Here is a 20,249-nt window from a genome sequence, read left to right as displayed (position 1 = left end):
AAAGAATCTACAGTCTTAGCCATTCATCTCCCTGGTGATTGCTGTGAATGTAGATAAATCGCAAATGCCTGCCTCCTCCTTCCCTCTCTGGCATAGCCTTGCTTGCTGCTGAAGTGGAGTTTCATACTTCTTGTATTTCCTCTTCTTATTTTGCTTTTTGAAAAGTCGATATCGAGCCACACCTGAAAAAGTCCACAAAGAGGGTAATTTTTTTTTTTCTTCGTTGAACGAATTAAAGCGATTAGCGCGTCATTAAGAGAAAATGCATTAATTAAACCCCATCTGGTTAGTTGATTATAATTTTATGTGCTGGCTCATTAGTATGCATCCTCATGTTTGCTGATTCTCTTTTTTGCCCCTTTTTTGTGTTTAGCTTTTCTAAACAGCTGCTGTTCTGCCATTGGCACCGTCCCCCAGGTCCTCTCGTGTTGAAAGGCGATTGGCAGATTGGCAGCATCTGACGCCGCAATGCCCGTGGTAGACATTCTTCACTGCATTGGTTGGCAGGCGGTTGACAAGAAGTGGTGGTTTATATAGAGCCAAATTAAATACTAAAGGGGGGTGCGGGGTTGGCACAAAAAACACAAACACCTCCCCTTTTTGTATAACAGCTTGCTGCTTTAGTTTTATTTTGTCTTGTTTTTCTTGCGCCAATTTGTTTTCATTTACAGCCGCCTCGTTGCCTTATTGAATCCGTCACGCTAATTAGCTGTGCAAACTTTTCTGTTTAATTAGTCAACAAAAGCACCACCGTTGTCTTTGTTTGTTCTTGATTCCAGTTATCTTTGCCAACCGAGCCGCATCGGGTACGTACATGTTCACCTTGTCCATCACGCCGCAACAGATGCCACTGCAAATATCCTGGCATCGTGTTTAACAAAATCACCTTGGCATCTCCAGAAAACACATCGCCGCGGTTCTGTAAATGTTGAAATGTGCCACATGTATCCACCCGGTGTCTGCAGTATGGTTGCCAGCAAGGAAGTTGGCATGGCATATGCTGCCTGGCTGGCAGACTGCCTGCTTGGCACAGGGAAATGCGCAGTAGGAGAGAAGAAAGCGAGGAAGAGAGAGGGAGGCGCTTCCTCTTGCCCCGCCTCCAATGCCTTTCGATGGACAGCGCCACCATTGCCATTTCGTCCATAAAAGTGTGGATGCACTTTGTACTTTCCCGTGGGTTAGTGCGGTTTTACTCGACTGCCATTGGTGTCCATTTTGATGGCATGCAAGTTTACGCCGCTTGTGTTGTCTTTCCCAGTCCGATGCCAGGCAGGCATTATCGACTTCTTCCCATTCTTAAATTCCGCTCTGAACATCACGATGTTCCGTAATCACGGGCAGCAGATGGTATTCCCCTCCTTTTCCTGTTCGCTTTGAGTTAAGGTTTAGCCTTGTACTCAAGAACCCCCACCAGCAATCCTACTTTAAATATTAGTTGTATACACGCAGCTTTAAAATGACCGTTCTCTCTTGCCAAAATGAACCAAATGGCATGGGTCTTCATGTATTTTTCTTGTGTCTACCCGCCTCCCCCCCCACAGCGAACGAACGCCAGTCCGCCTTGGTGCTGCCACTGAGTGGATGGCACCGTGCCAGCTTTTCCCTGCCACAATCCGCATTCGCAGCTTGTTTCTCGCGCTCGCCCATCCCCTATCCTCTTCTTGTCTTTTCGCACCCTCCCCTCCATCGCTTTCAGCTCTGCCAGCACATCCCCCCCCCAACTTTGTTCCATAAGCCTGACATTAATTAACATACGGGTTAATTGATTCTAAGAGCTGATGAATTGCTCGCAACATCTGTCGTAGGCTGGCTACCCCGTTGCCCGCCCCAATGCACCATTACCCTGGCATCGCCCGCTTGTCTACTTTGCCCTTCACTCCATGGAGGTGCTCAAAGCCCTGCAGCCCAGCATCTGAGGTGAGCAGTTTCCCTGCTCCTCTGTACGCTGGAAAGGATGCTCCTTATTGGACTATAGCTGATCGCAGTTGACGTTTGCCATCTGATCCCTGCGGAGAATGTTGCATGGCATTTTGTTATAAATAATCAAAGTCCTCCTCGTAACCACCTCCCACCTTTTTTCCCCTCTCAATCATGCTTATATACTCTCTTTTCCTCATCCACTCAAGTTTCCAGGGAGACAGGAAAGATTTTATTTTTTTGGGGTCTTCATTTTTGATCAAATTCAAGCTATTTTCCATAACCATCTGATCAGTAACAACACTAGACGAGTGTGCCATTTATTTTAATCGCCGTTCTGAACTTTTCATCTGCACTTAATTATCTTCCATCTTATGTAAGCACCACTAGAAACGTTTCTGCAATTTATCACTGAATTAACAGTGTCGTCGTATTTGATTAATCAATTATCAGAAGCGTAATTATGAAATATCGCACGCCTTACATCTTCGCTTTTTTTGTGTGTGTGTGTTGCTCTATTTGGAGCTGACGATGCTAAAAACACAAGGCTGTTTTGAATTATTTAATCATGTGATTTCCCCCTCAACTTAGTCTCCCCTCTGTAATTAATTAGTCTATGGCATTATATTCGCATGCATAATTTCACTTACTCATTAAGATGGATGTGTGCATGTTAGCACATTATATTGTCTTATTTTTGCACGTAATACTGAACCACACCATTTAATTAGAAAATGTAACTCTAGAAGATCAAGGTTTGAATTGGCTTTATCTGTCAGTATTTCATGGCAAGTATTTCCCTGCATTTTTCCGGAAAGCAGCTTGTGTTTTGGGACACTGGCACACACGACTCGACTCAGGCAAAGATCGATACAACATTCTCCACACTTTCTCATCTTTAAGCTTTTTTTCATTATTAAATAAAAAGGAGCACAAGGCTTCTGAGGCAACAAGAGGAATCCATTATGCAAATCGCCTGTTATTTGCATAATGTCTTATGCCAGGAATATGCAAATGAAGCATATAATTTATGAGTGCCTGCATCTGTCTCGGAGTGTTCCCATAAGTTACAGAGAAAAGATGTATTTTTTTATTTTTATTTTTCATTCTCTCTGTTCTACTTCCCAAACTGGCGAGGATGACAAGCACGGAAAACAAGCACAAAGTGCATTCTCACAGGCTATGTACCGTCAAAGAGTGAGAAAACTTGGCAGCTGGTGGCTAGGAGACAGGGGAGGGGATGTGGGGATGGCAGATATGGGGAAACTGGCACAATAAATTGCTTTTCAAAAGGGCGGTAGCAGAAGGCACTATTCTAAAACAATTGAGCGTGTTAGCATAACACAAAAAGAAAGGGAAATGCAAATGTCAACAAGCCTCATTTAGGGGGAAGTTGGAAGTTCCCTGCCGTCCCCCCACACTATTGGGTGCCGTCCTGCCCACTTGGCTGGGCGTGTGCCCCTCTGAGGAGCTGCCAGCTTTGCTTCTTTCCCCACAGGAGTGTCTGCGGAGTCATTCGTGATGTTGGCTGCGTACTGCCGCTTAGCTAGAGAGAGGGAGAGAGAGAGGGATGTAGAGAGAAGCTTCATGAGGAAATGTAAATGCATGAGTACGTAAGTATGTGAGAGCACGGGCTCCTCCGGCACCCAGGAATGCCAATGCTGCCTTGGCCAGCACAGCGATGCTGAGAGCGGGACCATCGTCGTCGTCGTCGTCGGGCATTCCCTGCTGTCTGCAATCTCGCTAATTCCATTCGTTATTACCTTTTGTGTTTGGCTCCTCGCAATCACTGGCCTGTTTTGCATACTTGATCGTGACACACTGTTACAAGAAGAGGGAGGGTGTGTGGTAGGAGGAAAAAATTGTCTGTATTTTGTTTTTGTTACAGTTGACTGGAGAAGTGATAATCGTTTTTCTATGTTGTTCATCGCAAGGCCTCAGATGTTTTTTTCTCATCTACTGTCAAGTTGGGAATTCTTCAGGACAACTTCAGGATTTTGCCCGTATGTTGTGTCTGGAACTACTTCCTTTGGATTGGGTATGAAGTTGGCATGACGCTGTGCTCGCTTTCCCGGATTACTCTTTGCCCTAGGGATGTTCTCAATCCCTTTTGTAATATTTCCACAGAATTATACAGCCAAGTGTGTGCTTAACTGCTTTCAGAGCCCATTGTACATTACATGACTGCTAAGACTGATGATCCAGAGGTCGTGTGGCAGTCTGGCAACTGCTCGGAGCAGTGCGTGGGCATCTGGATGGGTATGAGAGGATTTTCGGAGCCTGAGTGTACGGGGCTGGAACTCTTGTCCTTGGTTTCAGATCGATCTGATGGCTGTGGCGCTCTGTCTCGGCAGGTCTCCTGCTCTGAGATTCTGAGAGCCATTGTTAATTAAAGCGATGAGATCATTATCCACATTCATTTCATTCGCCTGGAAATTTTTGCTTTAAGATATGAGTTCGCTTGGGTCATGAATATTAGCGTGGTCTAATTGGGAGATTTTTTTTTTTTTTTTTTTGGTAATAGCAATTCCTTTTATTTTTTTTCTTTACATCGCCGTTAAGCCTTCATCTTAATTATGCAGAGCAGACGTTTCATTATTCGCTTGCATACTGATGAGATTCGTGGAGAAAATGATTTTTTTTACAGCCGTTTCTTGAATTAATGGTTTATGAGATGTATATTTCTTTAACTTTTTACATTTTTCTTATTTTTCTTTAAAGAACATTTGTTAAAAAAACACAAATGCCATTTTAATGTATACATGACATTTCTAAACTGTAAAGCGGGATTTATACAGAACAAAAGTAGTGTGACTGTTCATTCCTCACAATTATCAAGCCTTTTCTGTTTCACATGATGCTTTTGTAAGCATATGCTATATGTATCTTCATTTAATGTTCCTTCATTTGTTAAACCAAAGAAAGACAAGTTTTAATGGAGTTTGGCTAAGAAAGGGATTAAAGAATTTAAATACCTCAAATGATATTTGTTTGTTTTTTCATAAAAATAAACACTGACATTTTTTTAAGTCAAGAAGAGAAAGACATACAATTTGAATGAATAAAAACGCTTGTTCATTTAACTCTAACATGAATCAGCAGTTCACAAGCATGCTAAACTCTACCCTTAAGATGGCAACCAAGAGGAGAGACATTGGAATAAGAATTTAAGTTACATGAAGTGAAATAAAACGTTGTCTGTCAATGGTTAAATTATTTGTTCTCTATCTGTGCTTGAGAATAAGTAATCTGTGCTTGAAGATCTGTAATGCTGAATTTTGTGGAATTGGCTAATATAATAAAAATAATGACATATATTTTAAAAGTAAAATCATTCAAATTTTGCAAAAAAAAAATGATGCAATAGTTTTTGAATAGAAATAATAATTAGAAAATAAATATTAATTTTGCTAGTGTAAATTCATAATTTCTACAATAAGATGGAAACATTCTTCATGATAGATCACGATTATGTGTCAGGTTAACATCTTTTTGAAGTAATTTGTATGCACTGTGTGCAACATCATCCTTAAACCGTACTATATGAGAACAATACACTCGCATACACAACAAAAAATGTCCCTGTGTGCTAGTGAAAATTAGCGCTATATTGGGATCGCTGTATAATTGTTCAGTAATTACAGTTCGTTTTTTTTTTTTTTCATTGCCGTGAAGCCATTGTCTTAATTTTGCAAAGCAGACGGTTCATTAATTGCTTGCATACTAATGAAACCATTCAATCAAACCTCTTCTAGCTCAAAGATTAACATGGTTTATAAAATCACCGCACGGTAATGCTTTTAATCAGATATTTTTAGATTACAGTTTCATGGAAATAGTTATACTTGAAATAAACGAAACAAATAAATAAATAACTAAACAATTGTGTTTTTTTTCTTTCTTTTATATATTAATTGACTTTCTTTAATGTTAAGATGAACTCACTTTTGGCGAGCCAATTTTAATGTGTACTGTACTCTAACACACTTTCAAATTCATTCATCTTTTAACGGAGCAGTCGAGTGTGTGGCCTTGATTGTCTTTGTGTAAAAAGCATCTCTAATCCTTGCTTCTGTGTAGCTTGTGTACTTGACTGCTCTAATCAGAGCACACTAATGAAGATATATACACAGTGTTTGGTGAGATGAGAGGAGCCATGTCAGTGCCATGCCGCTTAATTGTGTGTTGTGCAGTTTATTATCAGTATTAAGTAATGCCAGATTCACACTGTATGATTTTGGCCACGATTGGGCCTTTTGAGACTAATTTTGAGAATCCTAAATGATTCCTCTAATCCTGGGCCAAAATTGGAAGTCTTTGATTGCTAGTTTGACATTTTCGCCGACAGCTGATTAATGACTATTGCGATCAAATTTTACAGTATCAGGAGTTTTGAGGCCCAGTCCTACAGTGTCACTTCTCCTACGACAACCGTTGAATCAAAAACCAATTGGAGCACAGAATCTGATGATGCAATTAGCGAGACAACAACAAACCACACTTCGGATGCTAACGATTAATCGCCGATTGTCGATAATAATTAAATCGATAAAACTTTATGCTTGTTTAAGTGAGGGCATCATTAGAGAACGTAGTTTTGAGGTGCTTGGAAAAATGAAGCAAGCGCGCCGTAGATATTCTGAGAGTATTAATGTCTTCAAACTGTGCAATGGTTAGGCTAGCTTTTTTTTTAAACATAATTAACCAAGGGTCTGAAAAACCCTCCAAACAAGTGATTTTACTGAACATAAGAACTACTTGCATGTGTAAACGCCACAATAAAAGTACTTCTAAACAAGTAATAATATCCTGGTTGATGATTGACGATCTTCCAGTGCTGCTGTGATCCTATTCTCTTGCGCATACTTAATCAAGACCTCTCAATCTGAGTGATCAAACCAATCCAAGTGCACTCCAGCTGTAAAACAATCTCCTGTTGGTCTCCACACATCGTCCCTACCCACTATACCCATCTACCATACCCGAGATCCAGTTTCCATTGGTTGAATTTTCAAATTGCTCTGGAAAATGTTCTCGCCACAATCACGATCACGGCCGGTAGTCCTGTATCTTTAGCCAAGTAGCATGTCATATCACTCCGTGATCTAAGCATCGTCTTATGTTGTTTTTAGACTCGTTCGAGACCACCTGCTCTAAATAAAGATATGCGATCTACTATGCTATTTTGTGAAGCAAACCAAAACATGGCACAAAAGCATCACATGGATATTGTTTACACTGTTTACACAAATATGCTTGTTGTAATCTGCTAGTTGAGACATGTTCAATATGAAGTCTATCTGATCTGTACTATGATTTTACAGTTCACATTTTGAAATAAAGCAATTAAGCAGTTATTTTTTCATGCTATAAAAAAACAAGGAATTCTTAATATGTCAGCAAATTTAATACCACTTGTTAACGTATGGCCATATGGTCATATATAAGCTTCTAAGCTTTAAAATGTCTCCTATGTATTTTGTGTTGGTTGTTGAGTAACATGAGAACTTAGTAGCGCCCCTGCTTCATATTTAAGAGGTTTAGGTTAACAATTAATCTATTATTTGATTGTTCATTTTAACAATGATCGATTATGGGAATTTATGTCAATTGAAGTGACGTAAGGGCCAAGTATGGTAACCAATTCTTGGAATTTGTCACCTGCATTTAACCCATTTAATTTACTGTTCACCCATTAGGAGCTGTGATAAGTGAACACACACACTGCAAACCGTGGACACACACACCCGGAGCAGTGGGCAGCTATTTGCTGCGGGTCCCGGGGAGCGATTGAGGGGCTCAGGGGCACCTCAGTCGTGGGTATTGCTGGAAGAGAGCGCTGTTCATTTTCCTCCCGGTGTTGAGAATCAAAACTGTGACCTTCGGGTTACAAGTCCGACTCTAATCATTAGCCCTGATCAAAATTAACACTAAAGATTGTTTTTGTTTGCTAGCCGCAGTCTCACAGTTACCGAACATGTCACAGATTAATAACGTAAAACACAGTCTTCTTGCGTGAGTCCGTTTTTAACACATCTTGACTGCCGTACCATCTGACATTAATGACAAGAGATCACACAGTGTGACATGGCTTACAGCGGGGATCATGTTCGTACAGTTAGTCACTTAATTGTCCTGGGAATACAGTTGGAACAAATTTTTTGACAATCTCCCTTTAAATAAAAAAGGTAAATATCTTTCTATACTCAGTCACAGATACGTTAATGGGTCGAACAACAAGATGACAGAAATATCAGAACCCCTGTGTCCTTTAGAAGTTTTCTGCTCTTTAATTTGAATGAATTCATGAATGTAAAATATACTTTTAATGAAAACGATTCAGGGTAGAGCCCTGCACGGGCCAAAAAATCCAGCCCTAACCCGGCCCTGGCCCGTGGTGTTCAAGCCCTATTCCGGCCCCAGCCCGCGGTGTTCAAGTCCTAACCCGGCCCCAGCCCGTGGTGTTCAAGTCCTAACCCGGCCCCAGCCCGCGGTGTTCAAGCCCTAACCCGGCCCCAGCCCGCGGTGTTCAAGCCCTAACCCGGCCCCAGCCCGCGGTGTTTAAGCCCTAACCCGGCCCCAGCCCGTGGTGTTCAAGTCCTAACCCGGCCCCAGCCCGTGGTGTTCAAGCCCTAACCCGGCCCCAGCCCGTGGTGTTCAAGCCCTAACCCGGCCCCAGCCCGTGGTGTTCAAGCCCTAACCCGGCCCCAGCACGCGGTGTTCAAGCCCTAACCCGGCCCCAGCCCGTGGTGTTCAAGCCCTAACCCGGCCCCAGCCCGTGGTTTTCAAGCCCTAACCCGGCCCCAGCCCGCGGTGTTCAAGCCCTAACCCGGCCCCAGCCCGTGGGGGGTTGATTAAGCCCTAACCCGGCCCCAGCCCGTGGTGTTCAAGCCCTAACCCGGCCCCAGCCCGCGGTGTTCAAGCCCTAACCCGGCCCCAGCCCGCGGTGTTCAAGCCCTAACCCGGCCCCAGCCCGCGGTGTTCAAGCCCTAACCCGGCCCCAGCCCGTGGTGTTCAAGCCCTAACCCGGCCCCAGCCCGCGGTGTTCAAGTCCTAACCCGGCCCCAGCCCGTGGTTTTCAAGCCCTAAAGGCGGGTGTACACGGTGCGAGTTCGGACACTCGGGAGGTCGTGAGATATTGCACACGTTACGAGTCAGTTAAACTGATAATCGCGTCAAAGCAGCTGGTACACGGCACGACTGTCCTCCTGCACAAATTTTATCCCGAGCTGGTGGTTAAACAGTCTCTGTGAGAGCTTTCAATGTTTCAGGCAATAGCTTCAGATAGAAAAATGACAGAAATGTGTGTGCAAATGCAGATACTGTAACAGTAGCCATTCCGTTCAACATAAAAACATGAGAGAGAGAGTGTGTGTGTGTGTGTGTGTGTGTGTGTGTGTGTGTGTGTGTGTGTGAGACAGTGTATGCGCACGCTGTGTGGTTGCTGCCACTGAGGTATAGCCCCATCGATCTAGCCTGTGAGGCGGTTGTGTATGATTTGGCAATAGGGGACAGCCTATACGCTGGTGAAAATCGGGCCGACTCCCCGAATTTTTTAAACATGTTTAAAAATGATCGGGAGGTCGGGGAGGTGCTCATAACGTGCTCGGCTCGGCTCGTAATTCCTCTCACACGCTGCGAGCCGCGACCATGCGAGCATCACCGATTTGCACTCGATTTCTCCCGAGTGAAAAAATCATCTGCGAGCTCGTAAAACAGCAAAAAATCGCACCGTGTACGCCCGCCTTAACCCGGCCCCAGCCCGCGGTGTTCAAGCCCTAACCCGGCCCCAGCCCGTGGGGTTGATTAAGCCCTAACCCGGCCCCAGCCCGTGGTGTTCAAGCCCTAACCCGGCCCCAGCCCGCGGTGTTCAAGCCCTAACCCGGCCCCAGCCCGCGGTGTTCAAGCCCTAACCCGGCCCCAGCCCGCGGTGTTCAAGCCCTAACCCGGCCCCAGCCCGCGGTGTTCAAGCCCTAACCCGGCCCCAGCCCGACAACGTCTGCAATTTTTCAGCCCGAACCCGACTCTCTGACGTGCACTGTCTCTGCCACACACACACACACACACACACACACACACACACACACACACACACACACACACACACACACACACACACACACACACACACACACACACACACACACACACACACACACACACACACACACACACACACACACACACACACACTCACTCACTACTAAGAGGTAAAGTTTTATTATAGGCCTCAAACATAACTACCACCACCGACAATCATGCCCACAAATATTAATACAGTCAGTCAAAAGCATAAAAATGCAGTAGAGAATGTGAGCTAAATGTGATCCAGCATTAAATAAATATTTACGGCCTACCTTTTTTGATGTTAAGTAACTTTACTGAAGAACAACGTTTCAAAGAATTGTTCGCCAACTGACTTAAGTAAAAAAAAACAAAAAAAATCTGTTGAACTGAGTGGGCTACAGTACATGTACGTTGGTCATGATTCACTGTTTATTCGCGAGTATTGTGAAGAAAAATAATTACATCCACTGTTGAAGATTTCAGGCTCATTGTTTGTTGTGGTAATCAAATCAAAACTCTTTAAAAATGCAGCTTTTCCCGAAGCATTGGACTTTTAGTAACTCCCCACGCTCCAACTTCTCCCTGATGCTCTACATGGTCAGCTGTCACCTAATGCATTGCACGTGTTGTGTTACTCGTGTAATCGCGTATTGCGTTGCATATTTATAATATCATCAATATAATATATTGTTATATTGTATTATAATATAGCAATATATTGTTTAATATTATAATATTAAGCAATATTTCATACAGTGGTCTACACTCTGCACTATTATGGGCACGATGAAAGGAGAGAAGCTAAGTGAGCCCGAGCCCGATCTGTAAAATAAAAATAAAAAAGGGCCCGGCCCGAATGGACTCAGTGTGTCGGGCTTTGTCGGGACCCAACGGGCTTGCAGATCTCTAATTCAGGGTCAGTCTTATACAATTTCTCTGAAGTCATATATGTCCGCGTCTGAACTTTTACAACGTCTTCCATTCATTACAGTTCAGCTGGGCACTTAAGATGTGTTCTTTTGTACCACTCAAGAGTGAATGAGACGTGGTACTAGATTACAGCCCAATGCATGCGCGCTCCTTCACATTTGCTGTGCACCTTGACCCCTCGCTGCATGTCACTTGGCTAGCATTTATTTCACAAGATGCTCTCCCATAAAACTGGCAATCTAGCTTCAGCTGTGTGAAGGTTTTAGCATGCTGAGTAACAGCTTCGTAGAGCACAAAGACACAAATAGGACCAGGCTATGAATAATTGAGGTGGCCCTTGGAAAAGATGGAGATTGGTGCTCTCTGAAAGGACCTAGACTGCTCTCTGTCATGGTAATCACATAAGTGACTCAAAACACTTCAAGTAAACAATCATCCATTCACGGGTAGATAGAGAGGAGCAGCTTGCTTTGTGTTTGGTGTTTGACGTTCAGTGTGCTCTTCACATGTAGGGATGTACACAACTACATATTCTCAAAATCAAGTCGGCGGGTTGCGCACTTGTTGACGTATCTATTTGCATGTGTATGGCAGCTATGGCTGTAGTGGCAGTGCTTTAAAGAGGATCGATTTTAAGGATGCGACTTGACCTAGATTACCGCACAGTTTAGCTGTTAACACGCTAATTAAAGACTTGCTACTAAAATATAGACTACAAACTAGCCTAATCAATTAGCCAGCCGTTGGATGACTAAAGTTATTGGAGGAGCACTGAGACTTTGGCTGTCTCTCGTAAAGCCTGATACTAATTGCATGTGATTGATTTGCTTCAGACTTATTGGAAACAAGTGCCTCTACCTACATTTCTACACCGCTTTCAACAAAAAACGGACAACTTTTTATCCAATTTGTCCGTTCATTTACTTAACAACAGCGTTTTGGGTGCCTATTAACGCAAACTTTTGAAACTCCGTGTAAACAACCAAAATGCGAATCTGACGATGACGTCATGCACATGCATATTACAAAGGAAAAACTTTGCTCCGTTTTAAGCATATCGTCGTGTAAACATACCCTAAAACACCATAAATAAATGCACTGCAGATTGCAGCTGAAATGAACACTAAAGGCAGTAAAACGCCAACAAATTAAATTTTTCATTTCCATAAATTATGAACACAGGAGCAGATTATGGAATAATAAAGACTTATTTTCACGCCTTATGCACTCAAAACCCTTTTACTATAACACATGATTTATAAACTAATATTAACGTTTACATCACATAACCAGCTCCATGTTTGTACTTTTCTAACCTAGTAAACTTGCTCCTTAGCTTGCACTTGAAACAATCCTGTGAAACACAAGTCACGATAAAAGATCTCAAAGACTCCCCAGCGGCCTCATTTCTAAACGTTGCGTAAGCAAAAAACTGTTCCTGAAAGAGGCGTACGCCACTTCCGACGCATAAGTTGTGATTTATAAAAACAAACTTGATGGGAAAATGTGCGCACCTGCACGCAAACTCTGACCCATGCGTACGAACGTTTTGGAGATGGAGTAGTTTGGCGACACCGATGGTGAGCTGGAGTTAAATGTATTTTTGTCATAAATCTAAAGAAAATTAGACATATACAGAAAGATAATAAAAATATAATTTCACTCACCAAGCCTATCACTGAGCAAATATCCATAACTTAAATGTCCGCGCCAGCGAGTGCATTGGGCCGTCTAGGCCGCATTGGGCCGTAAATCTTTATTATGAGTCCCAATCATAAATACAGTGCATGTTCACAATAACAGTTTAAATAAAATAATGATTTAAACTATGTTTTACTTCTGATATAAACATTTAGATTAAATATGCCATTCTCATTAATGGAGTTAAACACATAAACTACATGAAAATTACTGAGAAGTTCAAACATTTTTTATATTCAATAAATATAAATATTTGTCGTGGATGCGATGCTTTTGAAAATTTTTCCTCTGGCATGCTATACAGAGATAATTGCTTACCATGGTAATAGCAGATTGTGCAAATATAATGCACAACAAGGTCTATCTTTTTCCATTAAAAATATAAATCAATTAAAATACTATTTGGCCAGTGGAAAAGATTGAGAAAAACTTTCTCTGAAAGGTATTGTACACTATTTTATTTATTTATTCAAAAACAAGGCAAGGATAGGCTACTAGTTGGTTTTTATTAATGTAATGTGACGGCACGGCACAGCACATCCATATTTAATATTTTCCTAATGTCTTGTACTGTTAAACATCAGTATCAGTTATCACGTGTATGAATAATCATATGTAAATGATATGCAGATGAGGATGACTGGGATTTATAAAGTGAATTCTGCGCAGGTTCTGGTGTTCGCACGACCCCAGACATTTAATTTCCGAGCTGCCGCGGTACGTACAACAATCAACACAAATCTTTTTTAGATTCATGTTCACCAGTTTCAGATAAAACTGAATGCTCTTGTTGTGCTTCTCACTGGAGATTTCACTTAAAAAGTGTCGCAAAATTAGCTAGAAGCAACGTTTTTTTGCACAAATGAAGCCATTGGCACGTTTTTCCGCTTGGACTGGGTTGATCTGCAGTTAGCCTACTTTATGCGAGTTATTGCTGACGTATTCATTTTCATTTAGCTAAAGTAACCTGATCTGGCATCTCTCTGTCTCCCTCTCCCCACTACTAGTTGTCTGAGGTATGATGGAATCCAGTCGGGATGTTGTACTGGAGCCTGAGGAATCTCTCTCAGATCAAAGCACCAAAGCTAAAGTAAGTTTCAAACTATTGCATTTCCATGAAGCTCGAATCAGCTTTCTCTGTTGACAATCACTGACAATCTCTTCCAAACCTTACTGAGCTGCCTCACTGTGTCTTACTTCTCTGATGAAGTAAACTTGCTCGGTAGCTCACCTGGTACAGCAATGCACTTGTGATGCGAAGCACTCTGGTACGAGTCTTGTGAAGCACAAGTCACAATAAAAGACTTCACTTTTTATGTCACATTTGCTTTTATTAATACTCGGTTAGGTTTAGTGTAGATGGTACATTATTTTCAAACGCGATAGAACATGAACCTTTTAGCGACACTCACTGGACATTTTATTTCTGAACTGATGCAATATGAACAACGACCAGCGTAATTTTTTGTAGTATCATTTAGCACAAATGTCGCCTCAGGCACTTTTTTTCCAATGAGCCTGGGTTGAATAGTCCAGTTTGCAACGTTTTTTCATCGTTATTATTCAGCCCTGAATACAGTTTGTTGCAATGGATGAGTCCGACCCGAGCAAAAAAACTAAAACAAGGCATCTTACAAGGCACCATCATTTTTTTTACCTTCTTTTCAGTGTAGTTTCAGGATTGTCAATGCAGGTAAGTAGCTCTCTAAGTATTGCAATAGACCCATTTTTTACATGACAACAGCCACTACTGACTGGATGCTACTGTGTGTTGCTGCATATGAAGTGCATGACCTCATTCCCGTTCCTCTGCTCTCCATCTGCTAAATGGAAAAACCCATGTGCTCCCATGTGTCTTTATTCAGCGTATTGCACCTGCCTGAGCGGAAGGAGGACCTGAAACACATAGATACCCCTGAGGGTATCTGATGCTTGGTTAGGCAGTTATGTTAACTATAGCATGCCATAAACGCCTACATAAGCAAAGGACTGAATAATTCACAGTGCTTGGCAGATCTGTAATTAATAGTATCTTGTGGGCCCCTCCATAATTCATTTATGCTGCCCATGTGTGGTAAACAGAGTTGGCCCAAAACGAGGTGAGAGAATGAGGTGACCTGATGCTCAGACCCAACATGTCCATGTTCCTTCATTTAGCCTGAAGGAAGGTGATGTCCTCATGCATACCGTATACATGTATGGGCACTTGTGTGCTAATGTTAGCATAAGCAGCACTAGGATGCATCCTGCTTTATTATTGCTGTTATGGTGTTTTGTGTGTGTGTGTGTGTGCGTGTGCGTGTGCGTGTGTGTGTGTGTGTGCGTGTGTTGCGTGCGTGCGTGCGAAATCCAGCAATCTTAATAGGAATCCTGTAATCCTGGTCTGGAATTTCATATGAGAGCAGAAGATTTACCTTTGCAGAATTTGCAACTGGTTCCAGTCACCCAGATTCACCATATTGACCAAAAGAAAGTTGCTTGGTTTGAAAGTGATAATGACATTTATCACCACTATAGACAATGGATTTCAGAATGTATCTGAGACCATACCTTTAAGAGAATATTCAGGGTTATTTATTAACAAATGTTGGTCTGTTTTGAAATTATGCTTTGTGAAAGCTAATCAAACTAAGGATAAAATGTACTAGTATTCTCAAAGCTGTACACAAAAGGTGGTGTACTTGCTCACAACATTAAAGCTCACATCACTTCTCAACCGTCTTCAGATGGTTCAAAACGCAGCAGCGCGTCTCCTTACCAATACCCATAAACACTCACACATAACCCCCGTCCTATGCTCACTTCACTGGCTCCCGGTACGGTTTAGGGTGGAGTATAAGGTTCTGATGTTTGTTTTTAAGGCCATCAAGGGTCTGGCCCCGGCATACCTTTCCGAGCTGGTCACTGTATACCAACCTGCCAGAACCCTCCGCTCCTCTCAGTACACCTCTTTGATTATCCCCAAGTTTAGATGTAAAAAGTTTGGAGGCCGATCTTTTGCCATTCAGGGACCTACTTTGTGGAATGCCTTATCTACTCCCCTTCGTAACATAACTGTGTTCAGTGTTTTTAAATCGCAGTTGAAGACGTTTCTTTTCAAGAAGGCTTTCAACACATAGGGCCCTATCTTGCACCCAGCGCAATTGACTTTAAACACCGACGCATGTATCATTCCTATTTTGCACCCGCGCACAGCAGACTTTTCCCTCCACAGCCGCACGTCGGTAAATTAGGGAATGAACTTGCGCTCGCGGGGGCGGTTCAGCGCAAAGAGGAGGCGTGTTCCGGCGCAAAACTTCCCTGGTGCTATTTTCCAGTTTTAGAAAGCAATTGCGCCACTTACCAGGAAAAAAACAGTCTAAAGACAGTGGCGCGTTGCGCGTTAGTGATATGGTATTTTAAGGGCGCGTGCTTGGCCATTATGTAGCGTGTGAAGAACGCGCATACACTTTGATTCTCTAATATAAACAGACGCAGCAGTTTTCATTTTTGCAAATCATACATTATTACAAGGAAAAATATTAACATACAAGGGAAATCATTGTTGTGTCCGTGAAGATGTGAAAAAGATCTATCTAGATTGAAAAAAAAAATCTATATTAGGCTACACATTTACCCAAATTATACGCCTGTTTAACCGAAGCTAATTTGGGTGGGTTTCTCCCATCATCCCCAATGTCACTTCTCTGTGTTTTACGGCCCTGGCGAGAACGTCGGTCTCCTCGGCTGTGAACCGCTTCTGGCGTGCGCTGGCAAACCTGCCGTTATAATAGCGATCCGCCACGGAACAAGCGCGCCTGCTCTTAAAGGGAATGTGAGAGGACGCTCTGATTGGTTTATTTCACGTTACGCCCAAACCACACCTATGAATAATGAAGCTACTTCAGACCAACCCCTTTTAGATTTGCGTCGGGCGCAAGAGTCATTTATCCCGCCGGGAAAATAGCAACAGCGCCGGGATCCGCCCACAAAGTTACTTGCGCTTTGCGCTTTGACACTTGCGTTTCAGATCGTTAAAATAAGGCCCAAAATCACTTGTTTTGTTTTTAGTCGGTGTGCTATCTATTTTGTTTTTACTGTTTAAATTGGTTTTAACTTGTAATTTTTATATACTGCTGTCTTTTTTTTATGTGTTTTATGGAAAGCGCCTTGTGCACCTTTCTAGTTGTTGTAATGGCGCTATATAAATAAAAATTGAATTGAATTGAATTAAAAGTTGGCATGAAATAAGCATTTTTTTTTTTGACCTCATATTTTTTCCCCACAACTAATAAATAACAATAGCTTACATTTATTTGCCTCTGTTTTTCTCAAAATTCAGTCAACAATCAATGCATAGAACCCAAGTCCCCATCCTAATTTTTTTTTTTTTTTTTACATTTTGATAATCCATTACACTCAAATGTATAACAATATAGAAGATATGATCTGTTGCTACTTCGGTTTCAATCTCTAAAGCTGTTAGCTCACTGGAATTCATGTTTTAATCTGACCCAGGTCATATCATGATCATATTCCCCCCCACTTCCTCTATTTACTAACTTATCTTCAGTAAAATGCTTTATAAATGTGAGCGTCACATTGTTGCTTTACATTTGTCATCTTTCCATAATACACTTTTTTATTTTTTATTTTGTGTAAATTTGACATTCAATGATTAACACCAATGACATTTTCACATAAAATGTTAATTAATTTTTGAGATAGCTTCATATAGGATAAAGATCGCAGTCTAAAACGATTATGCAATAAGAAAAGTTGATGTTAATTTGAGTGAAAGTCTTAATTTCTTTGATAGATGCGCCCTGCTATGTGTCTGGACTCCACGTTCGCAGACGACGGTGGGGCATTAGAGCTGCTATTGATTTTGCATATTTAAACAGCTCCAAACTAAGAGAGAGGCTTAAAAGGGCACAACTAATTAGTCAGTTGTCAATAATTGACTCTAAGATGCAGAATGACTAGAACTGGCTTTGATTGAAAGGCCCGCTTATCTTTTACAGATCTGAATGAGGAGGTTTTTTTTCTTCCTTTTCCTTTCTCAAGCATTCAGTGTAGAGGGAAGTGAGTAGAAGCGAGCTCTGTTGAGTATGAATCATTAACTTAAAGCGGAGCATGTCTGTTTCATCAGTCGTTGAATACTTACTAATAGACTGTCAAATTGTTGCCTCTGGGTTATGCTGTGATAACCTTGGCCTCAGTCCATACATACACACATGCGAGATGTGCTCTGGCAGGGAATCGGGTGATGTCAGCTGTCAGCCCTGGGGACAGCGGTTCAGTTTAGTGTCTAGCTCCTCCTCTTGAAGTCTGCCAAACATGAAGTGATTCCCAGAGCTGTTTTCTGACCTCTGATTAGTCATGGTGAAAATCTTGTCCTGCACCATTTGTGTTATAGATATGAATGATACCTCAAATCGTGTGGCTTGCTGAGGACTCGTGTGCTATTATTTTTCTGAGCAATAAGCTTTCCACCTACTGGATGATGAAACAAGCCATATCTATGGACCAAAATATCATATAGACTTGGGTCATATTTGATTTAGGTCAGAGAGCAACCACCTAGGTCAAATAAGAGTGTTCAAGTTAAGAATATTTTGGAAACCTATAGTGCTCTTTATATTCATGCTGGTTTCATATGCCACAAGAAAAGTTTAAATTGAATGAAAATGTGATATGGTCGAACCATTAAGTACAAACATATTCTAAAAACATATTTCCTTACCATGCATTCATGTAAATGTACACATCGTAATCCTTATTTAAAAATGTTAAAAAAAAAAAAAAAATATATATATATATATATATTGCCATGAAAATGTTTTACTCTGTAAAAAATTACTTAATTTCTTGTTTGATGTTTTTGTTTCTGCACGTTGGTTGCCACATGACCTTGATTTAGCATTTTAAAATCTGAATAAATAGTGAAGACTTTTTGTTCAAATACAATTTTTCTAAGAAATAAAAATCAAAGATGATCAAGAATATTCAATCATTTTATTTTTCTAATGTTATTCTTTATTAAAGCAGAGTTATGCATTTTCGGGAATTTCTTCGCTGTATTCTCGCTTTTTGCTCGCAGGTTTCTTTATAGAGCTCTCCCTACAGCTTCGGAATAGATATTCGACAACACTGTCGTAAAAACTTGTTGGTGACTCTCAGATACCAGAGGCTAGTAGATCAACGACATCAAAGCAGACGGTACTTTAAGCATTCTTTAAAACGTCTTCTTCATTCGGGTTCGAACAGCGTGAGGGAGCGCAATAATGACAGAATTTTAGCAGATTTCTTTTTGCCGTAAAGCAATTCGTTACATTGCGAGACCTGACATCACGCGATACTTCCTGACACTGGTGGCCCGCTTGCCCAAAGTTGCAAAGGTGTTTTTCCGCTCACAAGCATCAGGGGGAAGCGAGACGACCACCATTCAACCCGAAAAAAGTCATATAACCATTCCAATGACTCCGAAGCTGTTTAGTTAAGGTAAATTAAGCTAAAAAAAATACTGCATAGTTCACCTTTAATTTAGGACAACCCTGATATTTCTGACTTTTTCTGAAATTGTTCCCCCTTTAATTGAAGAGAAGAGGTTTATTCAGGTCATTGTATTTTTCTATGTTTGTCTTAGTAAATTAACAGATCTGTCATTGACCCCCAGAGCACCCTAGCAACCACCCACATTTTCTTCATAAAATGTTCAAATCTAGATACAATATTGACAATATTGTGAGTTTTTGCAATACTGATGTTTATTAAACTCATCAGAACGATGATGTTTGTCCTTGTGCCATGTCACACAAAGGGGCCATACATGGGGTCATCACTGACCTCTCCCTCACTCACTTTACCTCTAAATCTCATTTTCAGCGCCACGGCATTGTGTGCAGCGTGCTCTGGTGGCTAAAGGTGCTTGTTAAAAGCTATAACTTATCTCACGTTTGAAGCTAATGGGAGGAACACTGGCCACAGTGAAAAATAAATTACATTTTTCCCCCCTCTCCTGCTCTGCCCTTCTGACCCATCACGTAATATAGCAGTGGTGAGAGTATGCATTACATATCCGAGGCATTCGAATTTATCTGTACTGCACAACGCTGACTGATGCATTTGAAAATAATGTACTGCAGTCCCAACATTACGGGACCCTGTAACTAATGGACAGCTCTCGCCTGAGCTCGCCTCTGTATATCATTCAACTGCTGCACCTCATCAAGCCCAGAGTCCTTTACAGAGCAGCACACAACATCCTTTACTTTCTCTCTTGCTCGTATGCTACGTGTCCACTGGATTGGAATAAATCTGCTCACTGCTGCTTTGGGTTTTGTCTCTAAAATATTCAGTGATTCAGTGGTTGTCGGTCTGTGATTGCTTTAAATAGTCATGTGTTTTTCAAGACTATAGGCACTTTAGTAAATCTAAGATATTTCAGTAATTAGTTTTGCCATACTTTTCAAATGCCTTTTATGAATAGGCCTACATTTTGTTTTTACCCGCCTTGTACCAGAACCAGACTTTCATTAAAGGGATAGTTCACCCCAAAAATCTGTTATTAATTAGGCCTACTCACCCTCATGTCATTCCAAACCCGTAAGGCTTTCGTTCATCTTCGGAATACAAATAAATATATTTTTGAT

The 20,249-nt window shown here is 41.6% G+C and overlaps 1 protein-coding gene across 4 annotated transcripts in view; it reads left to right on the top strand.

Annotated features, from left to right (window-relative positions):
- The window catches only part of pmfbp1 (polyamine modulated factor 1 binding protein 1), a 215,001-nt gene that overhangs the window by 38,691 nt on the left and 156,061 nt on the right, over positions 1–20,249 (top strand). For all 4 annotated transcript variants that reach the window (XM_079589287.1, XM_079589286.1, XM_079589285.1 and 1 more), the window contains exon 2: positions 13,623–13,705. In XM_079589287.1, the coding sequence (XP_079445413.1) occupies positions 13,634–13,705 (72 nt within the window). In that variant the 5' untranslated portion in view covers positions 13,623–13,633. The remainder of the gene's footprint in view (positions 1–13,622; positions 13,706–20,249) is intronic.

Source organism: Phoxinus phoxinus, assembly GCF_949152265.1.
Source record: "Phoxinus phoxinus genome assembly, chromosome: 2".
In the NCBI taxonomy this organism is placed as follows: Eukaryota; Metazoa; Chordata; class Actinopteri; order Cypriniformes; family Leuciscidae; genus Phoxinus; species Phoxinus phoxinus.
This window is presented reverse-complemented; position numbering and strand designations above follow the sequence as displayed.